We start from the raw sequence: 16,721 nt of genomic DNA, 5'->3' as shown, positions 1-16,721 counted from the left end.
GCTGTGTTGTCGGCCTTATGAATTGCATTGTGTAGAATTGTTAGAACTTTGAATTCTATTCTTTTGTCTACCGGAAGCCAGTGCAGATTGTTGAGTACAGGGGTGATGTGGTCGGATCTCTTTTTCCCACTTAGGACTCTGGCTGCGGCATTCTGTAGTAACTGAAGCGGTTTTAAGGCTGTTTTAGGTAGACCTATTAAGAGTGAGTTGCAGTAGTCTAGGCTGTTGAAGATGAGGGCTTATAAGATGGTTCTGAAGTCATGGTGGTGAAGCAATGGTTTTAGGTGTTTGAGTATTTGGAGTTTACGGAAGCCTTCTTTTATTTTTGTTGCAATGTGTTTTTTATAGTTTAGTTCACTGTCAATCCAAATGCCAAGGTCTTTTACGTTATCTTTGAGTTGTATGCTGAGGTTGTCAATTTGGAAGGGTGGTGTGGTTAATGATCCTGAATTTTTTCTTCTGATTAGCATGCATTCGGTTTTGCTCATGTTTAGGCATAGTTTTAGGTGGTTTACCATATTTCGAATTGTATCAAGGTGTGTGGCTGCTGTCGACAATGCGTCTTCTAAGGTGGAAGTGATAGGAATGAGGAGTTGAATGTCGTCGGCATACATGTAGTAAGATAGAGTGTATAATAGCAAATGATGAGATTGACATAATTGGCATCACAGAAACTTGGTGGAAGGAGGATAACCAATGGGACAGTGCTATATCAGGGTACAAATTATATCACAATAATAGGGAGGATCAACTTGGTGGGGGTGTGGCACTTTATGTCCGGGAGGGTATAGAGTCTAACAGGATAAAGATCATACAAGAGACTAAATCTTGTGCTCTGTCAGTGGCTCTCTGTCTCACGCTCGCATGGGTGTGATGGGATCAATGTACGCGCAGCCTGTTAGCCTTCTCTTAACCTCTCCGACTCAGCTGCCTTCCTGGTCTTTAGCTCTGGTTCCATGCTCTCAGCACCACAGCAGATGAGATGCAAATTAAGCTAATCTATGAAAGAAAAACGTTTCATCTGACCACAGATGTGGGTGAGGCACTGCCTCTTAAAACTGCACCATATCAGCTGGGAGGTGTAACAGAAAGACAGGCAACAAGAGGTTTAGCACAAAGATTTTAATGCTAAAATTCCAGTCCAGATGTGAAACACCTGGCAGTGATGGAAGACAAAATATTGCACATGCTGACAAGGCAGACCACCACAAGAGGTGTTCCAAACTCTTACAGATCTCATTATTACCCACAAGACACTTAAAAGTAGGAAACCGTGGCACCTTGTTTCAGGAAACAGCGGTTAATGCAGAGGATTATTTGACCACGAAAAAGCCGGGAAGGGCTGGTGCATAACTATGTAACTACGCTGGGTGGGTGGTCCTGGAGAATCTGGTCCTGGAGAAGCCCCAGTACATCCTCGGCAAAAGGGAACAGCTCGAGGAACCTGGCCCACAGATAGAGCCTCTCGCCTGCCGGGCACCAGCTCAGGTCAGCAAGGACTAAAAGTTGCTGCCCCTTGAAGTCGTAGAGGGAGTGACTGTCAAACCGTCTGCAGGTACTTCCTAACCCCCAACTCTGTATCCAGCTTCAGAGAGAAGATGCACAAGGCCTTTCAGTCTGAACTTGCCACTGGTACACAGTACCCGTGGAGTTTTGCACCTGCGTTTGCTGTGGGGACTCCCTCCACATAAAATAACACGCACGGCGTCAAATGCAAGCCACGCACGTCCCCTCCCCCAACCACATTGCTACGGGAGCGCCTGCTCTGCTCGCACTCTGCAGTGCTGGGTGGGCTTGAAGCCATCTGGAGCGAGGACAGTTTGCAGGACACCAGATGCACATGGGGCAATGGCTTTTGAAAGTGGCCCACTTTATGGTCATCTGTGAAAGCTGTCGGTCGTCTCGGCTCAGCTCCCAGTGGACAGGAACCTGCATCAATTGTACCAGCACAATCTGGCACCATAGGGGCTTAGCCAGGCCGTCTCACCCCTGAAGGTGGCCCTCTGGAGCAGGGGTGAGGCACGTTGGCAGGACAGTGTGGGGACGGTTTCACTGCTGCTGCTGCCTCTTCTGTGGTTTTGCTGGGCAGAGGCCATAACCTTTCCCAAGCAATCAGTTCCCAGCAGGGAAAAAAGAAAAAAAAAATATCCCCAATGAATACAACTGCATCCATCTGGGTAAGGGCTCGGTTCATTTGCATAGTTTGGTTAACTCTTGGGGGTTCTCAAGGACCGACTTTGAAAACCACTGATCTACTCTGAAGTGAAATAAAAATCCCGAGGCAGGTCTGCAGTGCCGTAAACTTTCCCTGGCAAAGAGTGCACGGGCCAAGGCTTCGCCCACCTCACAGCCCAGAGCCCGTCTCGCAGCACCGCCCCGGTGCGCTGCCAAGCTGGTTCTGGAGATCGTCGGTGGGAAGGAGCCAGAGAAGCAGCTGCCTTTCAGCACCCACCTGCCGCCAACAAAAAGACCTTTTTATATCTAAATATTTATACATAACCAAAAGGGGGGCTGTGCATTTTGCATTATGAACGTGGAGCCTGCTTAGGCAAATATCTTTCCTGCCGCTTCGGCCTCGTTCACGCTGTGCTCATAATTGTAGCTGCCAGACCAGAAAGCAAACCCCTGTGCAGGGATCCATCCTCTGTGCCAGAAGAAGCTGCTGAATTCTTTTTTTGGGAAGAGGTGTAGCACCCCCTAGTGGACTGCAGGCATATAAAGGCACTGCATGCAGTAGCTGCTTTTGGGAACCCTTCTCACCAGTCTGTATGGGATGGCCGAGGCCGCACCGTCACTAGTAATATATTACTGAATACTCAGCCTGCCACCGGCAGCCCCCCCCCCCCCCCCCAACCTCTATAAAATCGTGGAGCGTTTTCCAGTCCTGGCACCCAGAACAAATCCTTTGCAACCAGAGGAAAGAGTAACGTGGCATCCATCGTTTCCCCTGTAAGTGCAACTCGGCCCTAGACCAGGGGAGACCAGCATTCTGGGGCTTTAGGACTTCAAATCCCAGAATACACTGCGAAAGAGGTTAACCCCCCCCCCCTTCCCCCGAAAATAAAACTGGATAATAGGTCACTGCTCATTGCCATGGGGTCCACCACCTTAGTCCCTGCCCCCACCCAACATTAGAGAGAAGGCTCAGTCTCCATCTGCCAAGCACTCTGTGCCGGCATCTCCTTCTCACTGCGTCAAGGGATCACATAAATCAGCTTTGGTACCCAGGAAATGCAACCACCATTGGCCCCAAAGCAATAAGATGTGAATAAAAAAACAGGCGCCAAACGTCAGCACACAATTTCTTCACCCAGACACTAAAAAACAAGGAGCTAACTTCCGATGAAGCAAGCTGACACATCGGGAGTTCTAAATGCATGCAAACCCCAAACTATGCACACAAAGGCAGGCTTGGCATGCCTGCACCATGATTTATACACTCAAATCCCACATGCAGGACCCCCGCACCCCAAACTCCAGGTTCAACCCCCCCATCGAGGAGGGGGTAGACAGTTCCCAGTCCTGGAGGGCCACAACCCAGGTCGGGTTTTCAGGATGCCCGCAATGAATATGTGGGAGGTAGGTTTTCCTGCACTGCCACCACCGGTATCCGGTTCTATTTAATGCACATTCCTCGTGGAGCTCCGGAAAATCCGACCTGGTTGTGGCACTGCAGGACCACAGCTGCCTACACCTGCCATAGGCAAACATTAGCCCCAGAAACTTGACTCCACCTTCTCTGATCTTGAGTGAAGTTTCCAGCGTTTAGGAAACAGGAGTTAAGCCTTATCCTCCACGCTGCACTTGATTTGCAGGGAGGGGCATTCATTTGTGTGCACAACTCCTGGTTAAAATCGGGAGCAAAGTGGCACAAAGTACACACAGTCCCGCGTTACCTTGTGTGCACAGCCAAGTGCGCCTTCTTACAGCGGGGCCATTAGAAAGTGCTTTCTTCCCATGAGAGGAAAGAGTCAGAGAATGTATTTTATGCCAAACATCAGTACAAAATAATCCTGCCTCTGTTTGCAGGTAATTGTGATCAGGAGCAGTTTTTCAATTTCTTCACCACTGCAAGTCTCCCCCAGCCAGGACAGACGCCAGCTGAGGACTGGAAGGGACTCCTCCCTGCAGTGTCACCCATGTGCCAGCAGCAAGGTGCCAGGTCCCCACTTCAGGCTTCTGCCTCACCCCAGCTCTGCCAAACAGACTGATCTGGTCCTGGTTCCCCCCCCCCCCCCCCCAAAGAATGGATTTGAAACTCTCATTTTCCCCACTGGTTTCCCTAAGAAAACCTGATCCACGTTCCTGCATGCGATGAGGTAAAACCAGGACTGGATCAGCCTATTTTGGTTGACCTGGGATGAGGTGGCAACCCTAAGTCTGACCTCACCCTCCCACTCCATGGCCTGAATGTGTCCCCTTCACATCATGCCAGGACCCCAACACTGCTGTCACATTCACCCTTCCCCCTCCTTCATCCCTTAGGGCTGGAATCAGCCTGGCATGACAGACCTGAGGCAGGGGACCAGGCCGAGTTTAAGACGACGGCTGCGATGCTACTTGGACAAGCCAAAAGCCAGGGAGTAGTCCAGTAACTATGCAGACCACAGCCTTTTATCATGACATGGGATTGGTTGGCTAAGACAATAGGATAAAGTTTTTCTCCTGCATTTACAAAAATTAAAAAAACAGCACTGTACAAATTGTCTGCGGAATGCTAAAAGCCGAGATTTTGTGGATCCCTGCATATGAGCCTGTGAGGCGGGAATGGAGTGCCTGCTCCTATACAGAAAATGGCCACGAGAAGAAAGAGGGCCCTGGCAAGCAGTGCCAAGGGGAAGGTCATCTATGGCCTGGGGGCACGGATGCCAAGGCCCTGACCTTCACCCAACACAAAGAGGTTTCCTTTTAGCTCAGCTCCAGTGTTACTGGGTCACCCTGGGTTCCCTTCTTGCCCTGCAGCCCTATAAATGACCTTCCCCTTCTCTCCCCCCCCCCCCCCCACTGCCTGTCTGTCCATCAGCAATCGCAGGGCACCAAGGCGGATGGGATACCGACATCCTGGGCGCCTTCAATGTTATGGAGACCATCATCGAAGAAAATGTGCGGCTGGATCTGAGCCAAGATGGGGCCCTTGGGGGCTCCGTCCATGAAGAAGGCCTCGTCGATTGCCAGCCCCCACTGCCGCAGCGTCCTGATGGCCCGGATCCCCATGTCCCTGCCGCTGCGGGCTGTCACCAGGTATGTGCGGAGGGGCCCACTCTCCTGCTCAAACTTTTTCCGCATTTTCCCAAGATGCATTGCGAACTGCAGAATCGGACCCTGGAAAACAGAGGCGTTAATGCAAGGATGTAACTTCAGGACGAGAAACGGGGGGCAGGGAGAGGGCACGTAACCTCTTATTTAGCAACGTAACACAATGCCAGCCGAGGCTCGATACTAGAAAGACCTGTACTGCAATCAGGACTGGGAGTGTGAATCCGCTGGTCGGGCAGCTTTCAGGGGACGGGAATGCAAATTCTGCCAACTTCGCCTTGCCTTAGATAAATGAAAGATTTGTCTGGTTTATTTAAGAGCATGGTAAGCTATTCGTTAACCAAGATGATCCACTACTGAGGTGCACGTGAAGGCAGCGTTGTGTGGAATACTGGGCTTGTTCCCACAATGACTTGTCAGGAGTCTCTGATAACATGAAAACTCAAAAACCCTAGGAGCCACAGTATCAGTAACAAGTTCTGCTTGAAGCTCCTGAATCCTCCATACCTTCCGGAGCTCCTGTGCCCACCTGTCCCAGTAGCATTGCCTCCAGTGGGGAACAACTCCTGGTTAAAACCGGACTGGTTTTCAGGACATTCATAATGAATGTAGATGAGATATGTGCAGTCAGCTCTAAGGCATATTCTTTGTGGAGATCCTGAAAACCAGGCTTGGTTGCAGCCCTGGAGAACCTAGCTTGTCTGCCACTGCCCTATACCCCACCTGTCGCCCTGGCACAGTGCTCACAGCCTCTGTATCTAACTGGGGGGGGGGGGGCCTCTGCACCCACCTGTCCCATTGGTACAGCCTCCATGGCCTTCTCATACTTCACGGCCTCGTCCAGCCCCTTCTCCCGGAAGACCTGGTCGGTCTCGTCGGAAAACAGCACCGAATCTCCATCAAACGCCACCCGCAGCTGCATGGTGCTGGCCTGCACTTCCTCCTGCTGAAAGATCAGAGCAGCCGACACACCTGCAGGGCCGAAACCAAGATCACAGCCCAGGGGAGGAAAGCATTTCATACTGTTAGGAGGGAAGCGATAACAGAATTGCTACGACTTGCCAAAGGTGAGGGAGGTTTGGCCTAGTCTTGGGTGGCTGTGATTTGTTTGGCCGGGGAGCACAGTGTGAATAATAATAGAGGAAACGAAAGAGAGGAACGAGGACAGAGCGACGAGCGAAGCAAACTTACCTCTCTTTAAGGCGTTGCACACATCTGTCCGGTCAGCCGAGAGGAACAGTTTTACATTGAGGGACTTCAAGTAGATGGTGGAGTCTTCATCACTAACGAAGCAGAACTTGGATATCTCCAAATCTTTGGTTTAGGGGGGGAACGAAAAAAGAAAAAAGCACAGAAGAGCAGAGTGTGAAGAGACGGGTGGTGAGGTCGTGAGGCCTGGTCTGGCACCATTCCAGGGAAATCTGGCGCAGATATAAGAACGCCAGGGTGCACCGGGGCCTTACCGTAATGCTTGGCACTGTTGACGATGCGTTTGCCACTCTCTGGACTGTTGTTGGAAAGGACAATGACATCAAACAGGCTTTTTCCTCTGGGTTTTTCTCCAGAAGCTGCTCGTTGACCGTCTGCACTGCCTGAGAGAGACAGAGGGGCTTACGATGTGCCAGGAGAGAGCGTGCTGCTCCAGTCAAGCCTCTTTCATGCATCCTTCCCTCCCCAGGTGGCACAGCAACTCTCAAGGCTCTGGAGGGACGTCTGCTCCAAAACTAACCCTCAGCACCATTCTCTAGCCAACAGGATGAGTGCCTTAGCAGTGGCACCTCCTTCCCATTTCCCTCCCCAAAGCCTGACCCCAACCCCATGGCATTGTCTCCTGTAGTGCTCACCGTCTTACTTTACCAAGAATCCCATCTCAGGCAGGCCCAGGGACTAGGTGATAGCAGCAGCAGCACTGATAGCCCCCAGGGTGGGGCTGGAGATGGGCATCTTAACCACTGGGCCATGACAGCAACGTTGGCCGGTCTCCAGGTGCAGGCGTGCCAGGCTCCGGAGGGAGCTGCAGCCTGTGGCCCCCCGGCTGGACTAAACTGGAGGTGGGGAAAATGCTATAAATGGGAGGAAAAGCCCAAGTGAATTAAAGCTGAAGGGTCTGTAGCCCGAGGAAATGCTGTCTCTGATTGAAACAGAAACTCAAAAACGAGGAGTAAACTAAGGATGGGAACCACTCCTACACCCAATCAGAGTCTCCTCTGCTGTGATACTTTACTCTTCTCACCATGGGCTAAAAGAGCTCCATGCTCAGTCCTAGCGCTTAGGTCAAAGGACGGAGTCCAGGGAGGCCAGGGACCAAATCCCGCTGATGCTCCTAGGGCAAGTCACTGCATCCTTCATTGCCTCAGGTACAAACTTACAGGTCATAATATTTTATCGCTGGGGAGGAGGTGCAAAATATCACTGGGGGGGAGGGGGGGGGTGCCCTGTCATATTTATCCCCTCCCCGACAAACTATCACGTGATGAAACAGGACCTACTCGTGCGATGGCGGCCCCACCTCGGGCTCATGGCCCTAAAATCACTCCTCCAAGTGGCAAATTCCCTCGGGGGGGGGGGGGGGGCGGGTCTTATGGAGATCCCAGCCCCTCCCCCATCTTCCAAGGTAATATAACCCCCCCCCCTAAAAAAACAAACACCCTTTGAAACATGCAACGACCCCCAGCCCACTTCCCAAATCCTGGTCCTCCCCCTGCCCCAATCAAACCTTCCTCCCTTCCTTTATCCCCCCCACCCCCACCCCCCTGAAGCAGCCACCACCTCCCTCGTTCCAGGCCTGGTCGACATCATTTTACAAAAAGGGCAAAGGCAGACTGATGCCATTATCGAGTGATGGGGCAAAGTCAAGCCCACGCCATTTTCCAAAATGGTGTCGACCAGGTCCGGAGCTAGGGGGCGCTCTGGGCCCCCACTATTCCCCAACAAGCCTTCGCAGGATTATGGAGGGTCTTTTTTTTTTTTCCTGGTGGACGGGAGGGAGGGTGGGACCACTAGACCCCACGGAAAAGAGGGGAGGTTAATGGAAGGGAGGGGGCTTTTGCTTGGGGCAGGGGGTTGGTTTTAAGACCAAGGGGAAGGATTTGGGAAGTGGAGGGTCTGCCTCGGCAGGCAGCTCTGGGATGGGCGAGCGAGGAAGGGTCTATGCAAAGTCCTGGGGTCTTTTCTGCATTTGGGGGGAGGGTGCACTTTTTTGGAGATATGCTCTTTAAACAGACCTCCTGGGGGCATCGGGATGTGGGAAGAAACTGTAACTACACCTCCCTGAAATGTGATGAAATAAGTTGGCCAAATTTTTTTCCAAAGTCAGCCGTGTTGTTTTATTTACATGGAAGTGATCATGCAGGAGCTGCTTTGCATGAATTAGGCAAGTTTATGCATGCAAAGCAGCTAGTTTGAATAGGGGGAGGAAATCTTTGACGATACCGTGCAATAAACGTCATTTAATGTGCAACATCGCCTTATTGCAGCTTTTAGATTGTAAGTCCTTAGGGAATACCCTCAGGCCCTGAATGTAACCCTGCTTTCAGTGGCTGACCGGTCACAAAAGGTGGAATATAAACCAGAAATGTAATCATTTACTGGCTCGCTCCTGTGCCTTTTATTCCCCTTCCTTACAACTTTCTGGGGAATAAGAAGTCCCTTCGCCTCAGAGCGCACGACGTTGGCAGTGCTGTCTTCCCTGCTCTCCAAAGAGCTCACCTGCTCCTCCTCCACCACTGCGGACCACGGTGGCAGTGCATGCAAAGCTGTCTCGTGCACGGTCATCGGGGGATCGCCTGAAAAGCAGGCCCCCCCCTCGAGGAACCCCTGCCCCACAGCTTCAGCCTCAGAAGCCGGTGGCCTCGGGCATCAGCCCACCTGCCGCTGCAGCTCCGCCTCACCTTGATGAAGCCGAAGGCGGTGCCTCTCTCCAGGGGTTTGTCCTCGTTGGCCTTCTGGTGCTTAGTGTACTCCTCCTTCCCCTTGACCAGGAACAGTTGGTGCTCCTCCTCCAGCTCAAAGATGGCCCTGGTGGTCACCGCAATCACCAGAGCTTCCTTGGGATCTTTCTGCGAGCAGAACAAAAAAAAAAAAAAAAGCCAATAAGAACGAAAGCCACCCCGTGAGGATTAAATCAACAAGCGAGGGCTCCAGAATGCACGTATGGGCGGCTGAGAAGCTGCAAGAAATGCTTATGCCAGGGCTGCCGAAATGCTGGGCTCCGGGTCGCATGGTGACTGGGCTTTCCTGTCTGGCAACGGGGCTGAGCACATCTGGAAGCTCCTGCAGACCAAGCAGGCACAGCCCCGGATCACAGGAGGGGGAAGGGTCTCTCAGCTGCCCTGCAGGAGGCTGCGGAGAGTGGAGATCCAAGAAAGCAGGAGGCTGCTGAGCCGGGGGGGGGGGGGGGGGGAAAGGAAGGTTCGACAGCAAGATACCGGGCTAGAAGGGGCAATGCAGGGGAGCGAGAGGCTGCTAGAAGGAAATGGAGATTTATGGGGCGACTAGAGAGGCAGCAGTAAGACTCATCAAAGATGGGGGAAAGGTGATGACTGTGGGAGAAGAAGGAAGAGGGCCGGACAGATGGACCATAAAAAGAAAGATGTCAGAGAAATGGAGGCAGGCAGGGAGTTGGAGGATCTTATCCTCTGGAAGGGCCAGGCAATCCTGCAGACAGACTGGGCCCTGATCGTTTAGTGACTGGAAGCCAATGCAGAGGGCTTGATTGAGCCCAGTAGGGGACTGGGAACCCGGAGGGCTGGGCCAGTGGGATCTCTGAAGCTGTAGTCAGATAAGATCTGCACTAAGTGCAGACATTTAGGAATTTGTGTAGGAGACCTATGCACAGTGCATCGCAGTAGTCTAGCCAGGACAGGAGAAACGCAGATCTCCGAGTGGCCAGGCTGTCACTCTTAATATATGGCCTTATCTGCTTTTTAAGTTGCTGGAAGTGGGTGCAAGCGCTCCTTATGACTGTCATCATTTGCATTTCCTGATTTAGTTTGGCATCCAGGGGGGTGTCCAAGCTTCAGATCTCTGATGTCATTGAGAGGAAAGGCGTTCAGAAACAATTGTATTTAATTTTGCATTTATTTATGTGACAATTGCTTACACTGTAGCCCTAAGCAATGGTCAAACTAACACCCACAAAAAAATGAGAACAATTAGCAAATGAGAAAGGACAACAGTCACTTTAACACAAAAAAATGAATTATGCAGATACCGCTAAAATGACAATGCTGGGAATGGGCAGGCAGCCAAAAGCTTGCAGGAACAAGAATGTTCTTAACATTGCCTTAAAGCTTTCACGCAATCCGTAAGCCAAAAAGCTTCAGGAAGGGAGGTCCAGAGGGTGGGGGCAGCACAATCTCCAGTCACAATGAGTCGAGCTGGATTGGGAGAAGGAACGTCTGCGATGGCCAGAGGGAGAGTGTTAGGTTGTAAACTCACAGCAAAACCTTTGGCCCACACCAGTGAATCTAGCCTCATCAATCTGTGGACCATCGTTGCGATCTTGAATTTAACATGGCTTTGAACATTAAGCCAATGGAGGCTGCTCAGGACAGGCACCTACATGATCTCTATGGTTCTTCCCCGAGATCAGCCGAGCAGCTACAGTCTGCGGTAACCTCGAGGCCCACGTACAGGGCGATGCAGTAATCCAGCAAAAAGGTAAAACTGACTCTTGAACTATCGCAGGGAAATCATGAGATTCTAATAGGGTCTCTTCTAACCTCACATAATGCGAAGAACCTGGCAAATCAATCCAGAAACAGATGTTCTTTAGGCGAGGAAGGATAGGACATTCAACATTATCGCTGGTAAAGGACATAGGAAAACCATTACCACAATAACGATGGATAATGGTGAATTCTGATTTGGAGATATTTAAAGCGTGTTTATTATGTGCTAATCACTGCTTGGTGGTGGATAAACAAAACGTGAATCAATTCAGCTGCGTCAAGCCAAGTGAATTGTACATGGACAAAAACTGAATACTGTCTGTATACACACGGTGGCCCTCACTAAGGCCTGCCAAAAGCTTGCAAATTGGTGCAAGCTAGATGTTAGAGAGGAAAGCCCAGAGCCTTCTGGAACACCAGCAGAATCAGACGACTATTGAGAACGTCACTGACCAACTCTTACCCGGCAAAGTCAGGAAGGAGCAGAGCCATGAAGGGAGGCAGTGGCTGTATCTAGAATGAAGTAGAGAAGGAAAGGTGGAAGGATGAGATTGAGAGAGATGGGGGGTGGAGGGGATAAGAGGATGCATTAGAGGGGGACATATCACCGAGGGGTAGGGGGGAATGAAAGACGGGTTCTTATGTCCTGCCGTACTGCCGGGAGCAGACGTACAGGTGAAAACTTCTGAAACAAAGCGGATCTCATTTGCATTTTAACTGCCTGGAAAGGGAGTTCTGTGACTTGTAGGAGTTAAAGTCTTTCCCTGGGTCCGATTCAATAAACCCTAAACAAGGAGATGTGTGAACATTCAGGATGCTTATTTATTTATTTGAAAAATAATTGTTATCTGTCTTACAAGGCAGGGATCAGACAAAAAATCAATGTAAACCAACAATACAAACATAACAACAATCAGAGCCACAGAAGAAAAACAACACAGGCAGCCTGCTGAATGGTCATCATTACTAGGCGCCAGGAGTATTCATGTCTCGGACTGAGAAGCCTGTTCAAAACGGAAGGCTTTAAGCTCTGTCTCCTGAATGGTACAGCACAGGTCCTGGTGCGCAGATCATCAGGAAGAGCGCCAGAAAAAGCTCCAGTCCTGCTTTCCGTCAAGCGTCCTAATCGCGAGGAGAGAATGTCTAAGAGTCTGCGATGAGCTGATCTCGGGGCACGCGGTGGAGGGCTCCTTCTTAGGAACAGAATGGTGCACTACGATATGGCACCATTCGGTATGCGAATTCTTCACCGATCAGAAACCAGAGTCATCCGATGACCACAGGCACTAGCCAATGGCAGGGCAGCTTTAAAAATGCTCAACACTAGCCAATGGCAGGGCAGCCTTAAAAATGCTCAACACTAGCCAATGGCAGGGCAGCCTTAAAAATGCTCCCTGACATCACAATGTGCTCTGACTTCTCTGAGACTGAACTGGTCTGCTTCCCTACATGAGGGGGAAGGGGACGGTCACTGGCTTGTCCTCCATCTATCTGTGACAGAATCTTTTACTGCAAATCTTTTTATTAACAATGAGATAGAGAGCATGAAGTAGTATGGTATTCTTCTTTTATATACTATGCCTAAAGCAGAACGAATATCAATAAGGAATTCCCTCCTAGCCCCCCCCCCTTCCCATCTCCCAACTAAATCCCATCTCATATCCTTCCCAGCAGATGAGGAAACACACGTGTTATATATATATATATATATATCAATCAAACAAAGAAATAACTCGCTCCGAACCACGGAGGAGTGGAGCATAAATGTTTTAAATAACTAAATAAGGGTGGCTCATCGCTCATCGTAGAGCCGCTAAGGCAGAAACCTGAACCACGTTGGATTGATATATTTACTTTCAAAACTGCTGTCAAAGTGGATTACAAGATGTTAGGATGGATTAACAAGTCAGAAGCAGAATCTGTTTGCCCTGCAAGGTAACGTGCCCATGGGCGGCAGGGCGGGTTGTGTGTGTACACACACACACCCACGCACACACACACAGAGACACACACGCGCGTGCACACACACACACACACTCTCTCCCTATAAGAATCTGGGCTAAAAATGATTCTTTTTTGTTGTTGTTTTGTTTTTACCTGTTTCACCTTTGTGTTCACAATGATCTTCTCGTCTTCCATGTTTTACATGCACTGGTAAAGACCTCGGAGAAAAGGGGAAAAGGATGATTAGTTTTGCAGGCAGAAAGGAGCTAAGAGCGCGCAGACAGCTGGTTTTCTATCTTCAGGGGGTTTGCACAGTTCTCATCTGCCGAGGAGCTGGCTGTACAGACGCGATGATACCAAGTATCCAGGGTGTTACATCTTTACCACAGCAAGCTGCACCGTGAAAGTAATTAGATACAATTACCGTCCCTATCACGACTACTGGGTCTTTAAGGGGAAATACAATTTATTCAACAGCAACTGACCAGGTGAAATCTAAACAAACATCAAAATCTGAAACAGAACCCAAATTAGCGAAAGCCTGTCTCTTGTCTTGCTCAAAGTCTTGCACCAATCCCCAGGAGAGTTTCCCAGACTCCAGAACCCCTGACGATAACATCTGGACAGAGGCAGTCCTGCGTCAAAAGGCAGTTAAGTTACTGCAGGTGGGGACCAATACTTGTCGCCTCCTCTAGATTGCAGAATGTGTTTTGATATCAGATACACGAGACCTAACCAGACCTCAAACAGACTCCCTCCAATCCCAGAAGGAACGCTGGGTGCTCTGACCAGTTCTTTAATTATGCTCTGGAAGTGGCTGACCAGTGGTGGCTCCGGATGAAATGGTGACTTTGAGGTTGCACGGCTAGAGCTGCTTTGTTAATCTCCGTCTAGACAGAAACACAATCGTGCGACAGACGACGACCAGCAGGCCCATCCAATCTGTTCATTTTACCAGCTACATTCTGCACATAATACCGGAGATGACTTAACCCCGCACACTCCCATTTCCAAGGATTGGGTCTGCTCTTGTGCAGACCCAATTCTTGGAAATGGATACTGGTTTTTGACTCAATCAGCTCCACCTCCTTTTTATCAAAGAGATACCTCCTTCAATTTCCCCAAATCTAATACCCGCAGCTTTATGCCATCGCCTCTAGTTCTGGAGCTGCCCTTTCCACCACAACTACTGTTTGGGTTTTTTTTGTGCTTTACTTGTAGCTCCTTCTCTCCACATTGCCAAAACATTGCTCAAATGCATCTTATCTTTCTCTATAACCTCATCAAAATCAGTCCTCTCCTTTCTGAACTCACTACCAGCACCATTATCCACTCTCTCATCACCTCCCACTTAGACTAGTGCAACCTGCCCCTCACAGGTCTCCCACTGAGTCATCGCTCTCTGCTGCAATCCATCCAAAATCCAGCTGTGCAACTTATCTTTTGTTAAAGTCGCTACACCCATGTAACTTCTCTTCCTCAAGCCACTGCCTTGGCTCCCTGTCCATTCCGGCATGGAGTTCAAGCTCCTCTCTCACCTACAGGAGCCTTCACTCTGCAGCGCCTTTCTTATCTCTATCTCCTCATGCACTCCGCTCATCAGGAAACTTGCTCCTATCTGTGCCCTTCTCCTCTACCACCAACTCCAGACTCCATGCTTGCCACCTGGCTGCCCTGTATGTTTGGAATAAACTTCCTGAGCTGGTGCATTGTACTCTCTCTCTTGCCTAATTCAAATCCCGCCTAAAAATCCACCATTTTGAGGCTGCTGTTAAATTTTAATTCCCAATTATCCACTTTATAGGCTTATTGATTTTAATCATTTTCTTAATTAAATTGCCAAAGTCTATTTTGCCTTGAATGTTTGTCTTGATTAGACAGTAAGCTCTATCAGGCAGGGTCTGTCCCATATTTTTGTACAATGCTGCATATTTCGAGCAGCACTATAGAAGTAGTGGTATTTTAAATGTTTCTATCATATCCTCCATTATAGCCATTTGGAAATGATCAGAACGCTTTCTCTCCAACCAGTGTGCCTTGAGACCTGATCAGCTGAGCCAAGGAAGAAATCTTTAGGTAGCTAATGCAGCCGACTGCCCACACTACACTGAATTCTCCCTTTTCCTGCACTTGTTTTAAAATGTGGAAGAGACGGGTGGAGCTTTCGGTGCTTCCCTAGCTCTTCTTTTTCTATAAGAGGCCTCTCCATGTCCACTCTGCCTGCTTCACAGATGCTGCCGTGCCACACAGTTTTTTGTTAATGTAAGTGCACCTGGCTTGGGCTGGAAAAGGATGGGAAATGCTATTCTCTTCTAAATAATGGTCAGCAATATTTAATCTCTCTTGGTTATTGTATCTCTGGATTTCTGTGCTTCAAATACATGGATCTGCATAACTTTTAAAGGTAAATTTTGGCTGCCACATTTTTCACCACTGTGTGAGCTTTTCTCACTTCCTAATTTTTCCCTACTGATGGAATATATTACCACTACTACATATCACTTCTAAAGTGCTACTAGACATATACAGTGCTGTACACATACCCATACTAGTATTACTATTTATCATTTTTAAACATTACCGGATGTATGCAGTACTGTACAAATACACATAAGAAAGTCCCTGCTCCAGGGAGCTTACAGTCAAGAATATCATGCATGTTCCAGACATTTTTAGATATCTGCTCAATTTACTCATCCAAGTCCCACTTTAATACATTCAGCTTCTCCAGGTGCCACCTGCCTGGTGTCATTTTTGCACAGAGAGAATAGCCAGAACCGAGGGTGTGTGCCACAAATACCTAATAATTACTATTCACATTTGTACACCACCCAAAGAGGTTGTCACCATTATACTCCAACTTGTGTTAAGATCTGGACCTCGGGAAATGCAGGCTCTGTTGACAGGCCCAGCAGGAAACCCTTAAACCTGCAGGAAGGAAGCTCTGAATGCAGGACTCATACGATCCCCGAAATAGAGAAATAAAGGTTAGACCTCTTTAATGAATGTATCCTCTTAGAAAACAGCTTTATGAGTCTAAGAAGTAACTGTGCAAACAGCGTAAGCATGTAAAGTGGTTAAGATGAAGTCAAGTGCTAAAAAGACAAACCTGGTCTACAAGTACTAGGATGCCTTGGGATGGGACTGAGGGAGGCACAACAAATAAAACCGAAAGTAAAGACGGAAAAACAACTCTTTCCGGTGATCTTTATTTATATTCGTGCACAGCGACCCAGGCTCCACCTGTGCTATAAGTAGTAACCGACAGCGCGAATCGACTTGCAGCAAAGCGAAAGCCATCAGCTTCCGCGCCACAGCCCCGAGTCTTAATAACTCCGATCAGGCTGCAAACAATCCTGAGACACTCCCTCTTCCATCCTGAGATACAGTGTTACAATGCAATGACACGAGCAGGCAATGCAACAGGGCTTTTAAGGGAAAAAGAAATAACAAAGGTTGCCCATCACAACAACTTACTTATCTTCTATGTCCCTCTCCAGAGCAGCCTAATCCAGGTGCAGCACCAAACCGATTCAATAAAAAAAAAAAAAGGCAGCTCTCTGTCTACTTTACATATCCCCTCCCCTTTCCTCCTCCAGGAAGGTAGGAGCCGCACCGAGCGTGCGCCGAGCCTCGCAGTGCATCAAGGGGCGTGGAGTCCAAGCTTCCATTACTCGTGCTGGGGCAAGAAAGCCCCGTGGACTTCAGCTCCCAGAAGGCCCGTGCGGCGCGGAGCTGGACCGCTTTGGCTCCTGAAATGCCGTGCATTGGCAAGGGTGGAGTCCAGGCTGCGGGCGCTACTAGGGCGTGCTCGGGGCTAATGACAGGGCAGCGATAAACCCCAGCTTC

The 16,721-nt window shown here is 49.4% G+C and overlaps 1 protein-coding gene across 1 annotated transcript; it reads right to left on the bottom strand.

The window, feature by feature from the left end:
• Nucleotides 1-1,107: 1,107 nt before the first annotated feature.
• LOC115079190 (cytosolic 5'-nucleotidase 1A-like) lies at nt 1,108-16,336 on the bottom strand. The gene is given in 8 exon segments (XM_029582432.1): nt 1,108-5,322; nt 6,047-6,228; nt 6,448-6,570; nt 6,720-6,803; nt 6,806-6,848; nt 9,147-9,314; nt 13,026-13,090; nt 14,411-16,336. Coding segments are annotated over 7 exon segments (945 nt in total). The 5' UTR covers nt 13,068-13,090; nt 14,411-16,336; the 3' UTR covers nt 1,108-5,019.
• Between the last annotated feature and the right edge of the window lie 385 nt (nt 16,337-16,721).

This window comes from Rhinatrema bivittatum, chromosome 17 (genome assembly GCF_901001135.1).
Source record: "Rhinatrema bivittatum chromosome 17, aRhiBiv1.1, whole genome shotgun sequence".
In the NCBI taxonomy this organism is placed as follows: Eukaryota; Metazoa; Chordata; class Amphibia; order Gymnophiona; family Rhinatrematidae; genus Rhinatrema; species Rhinatrema bivittatum.
Note: the sequence above shows the minus strand (reverse complement) of the source record. Positions and strands in the feature narration are given on the sequence as shown.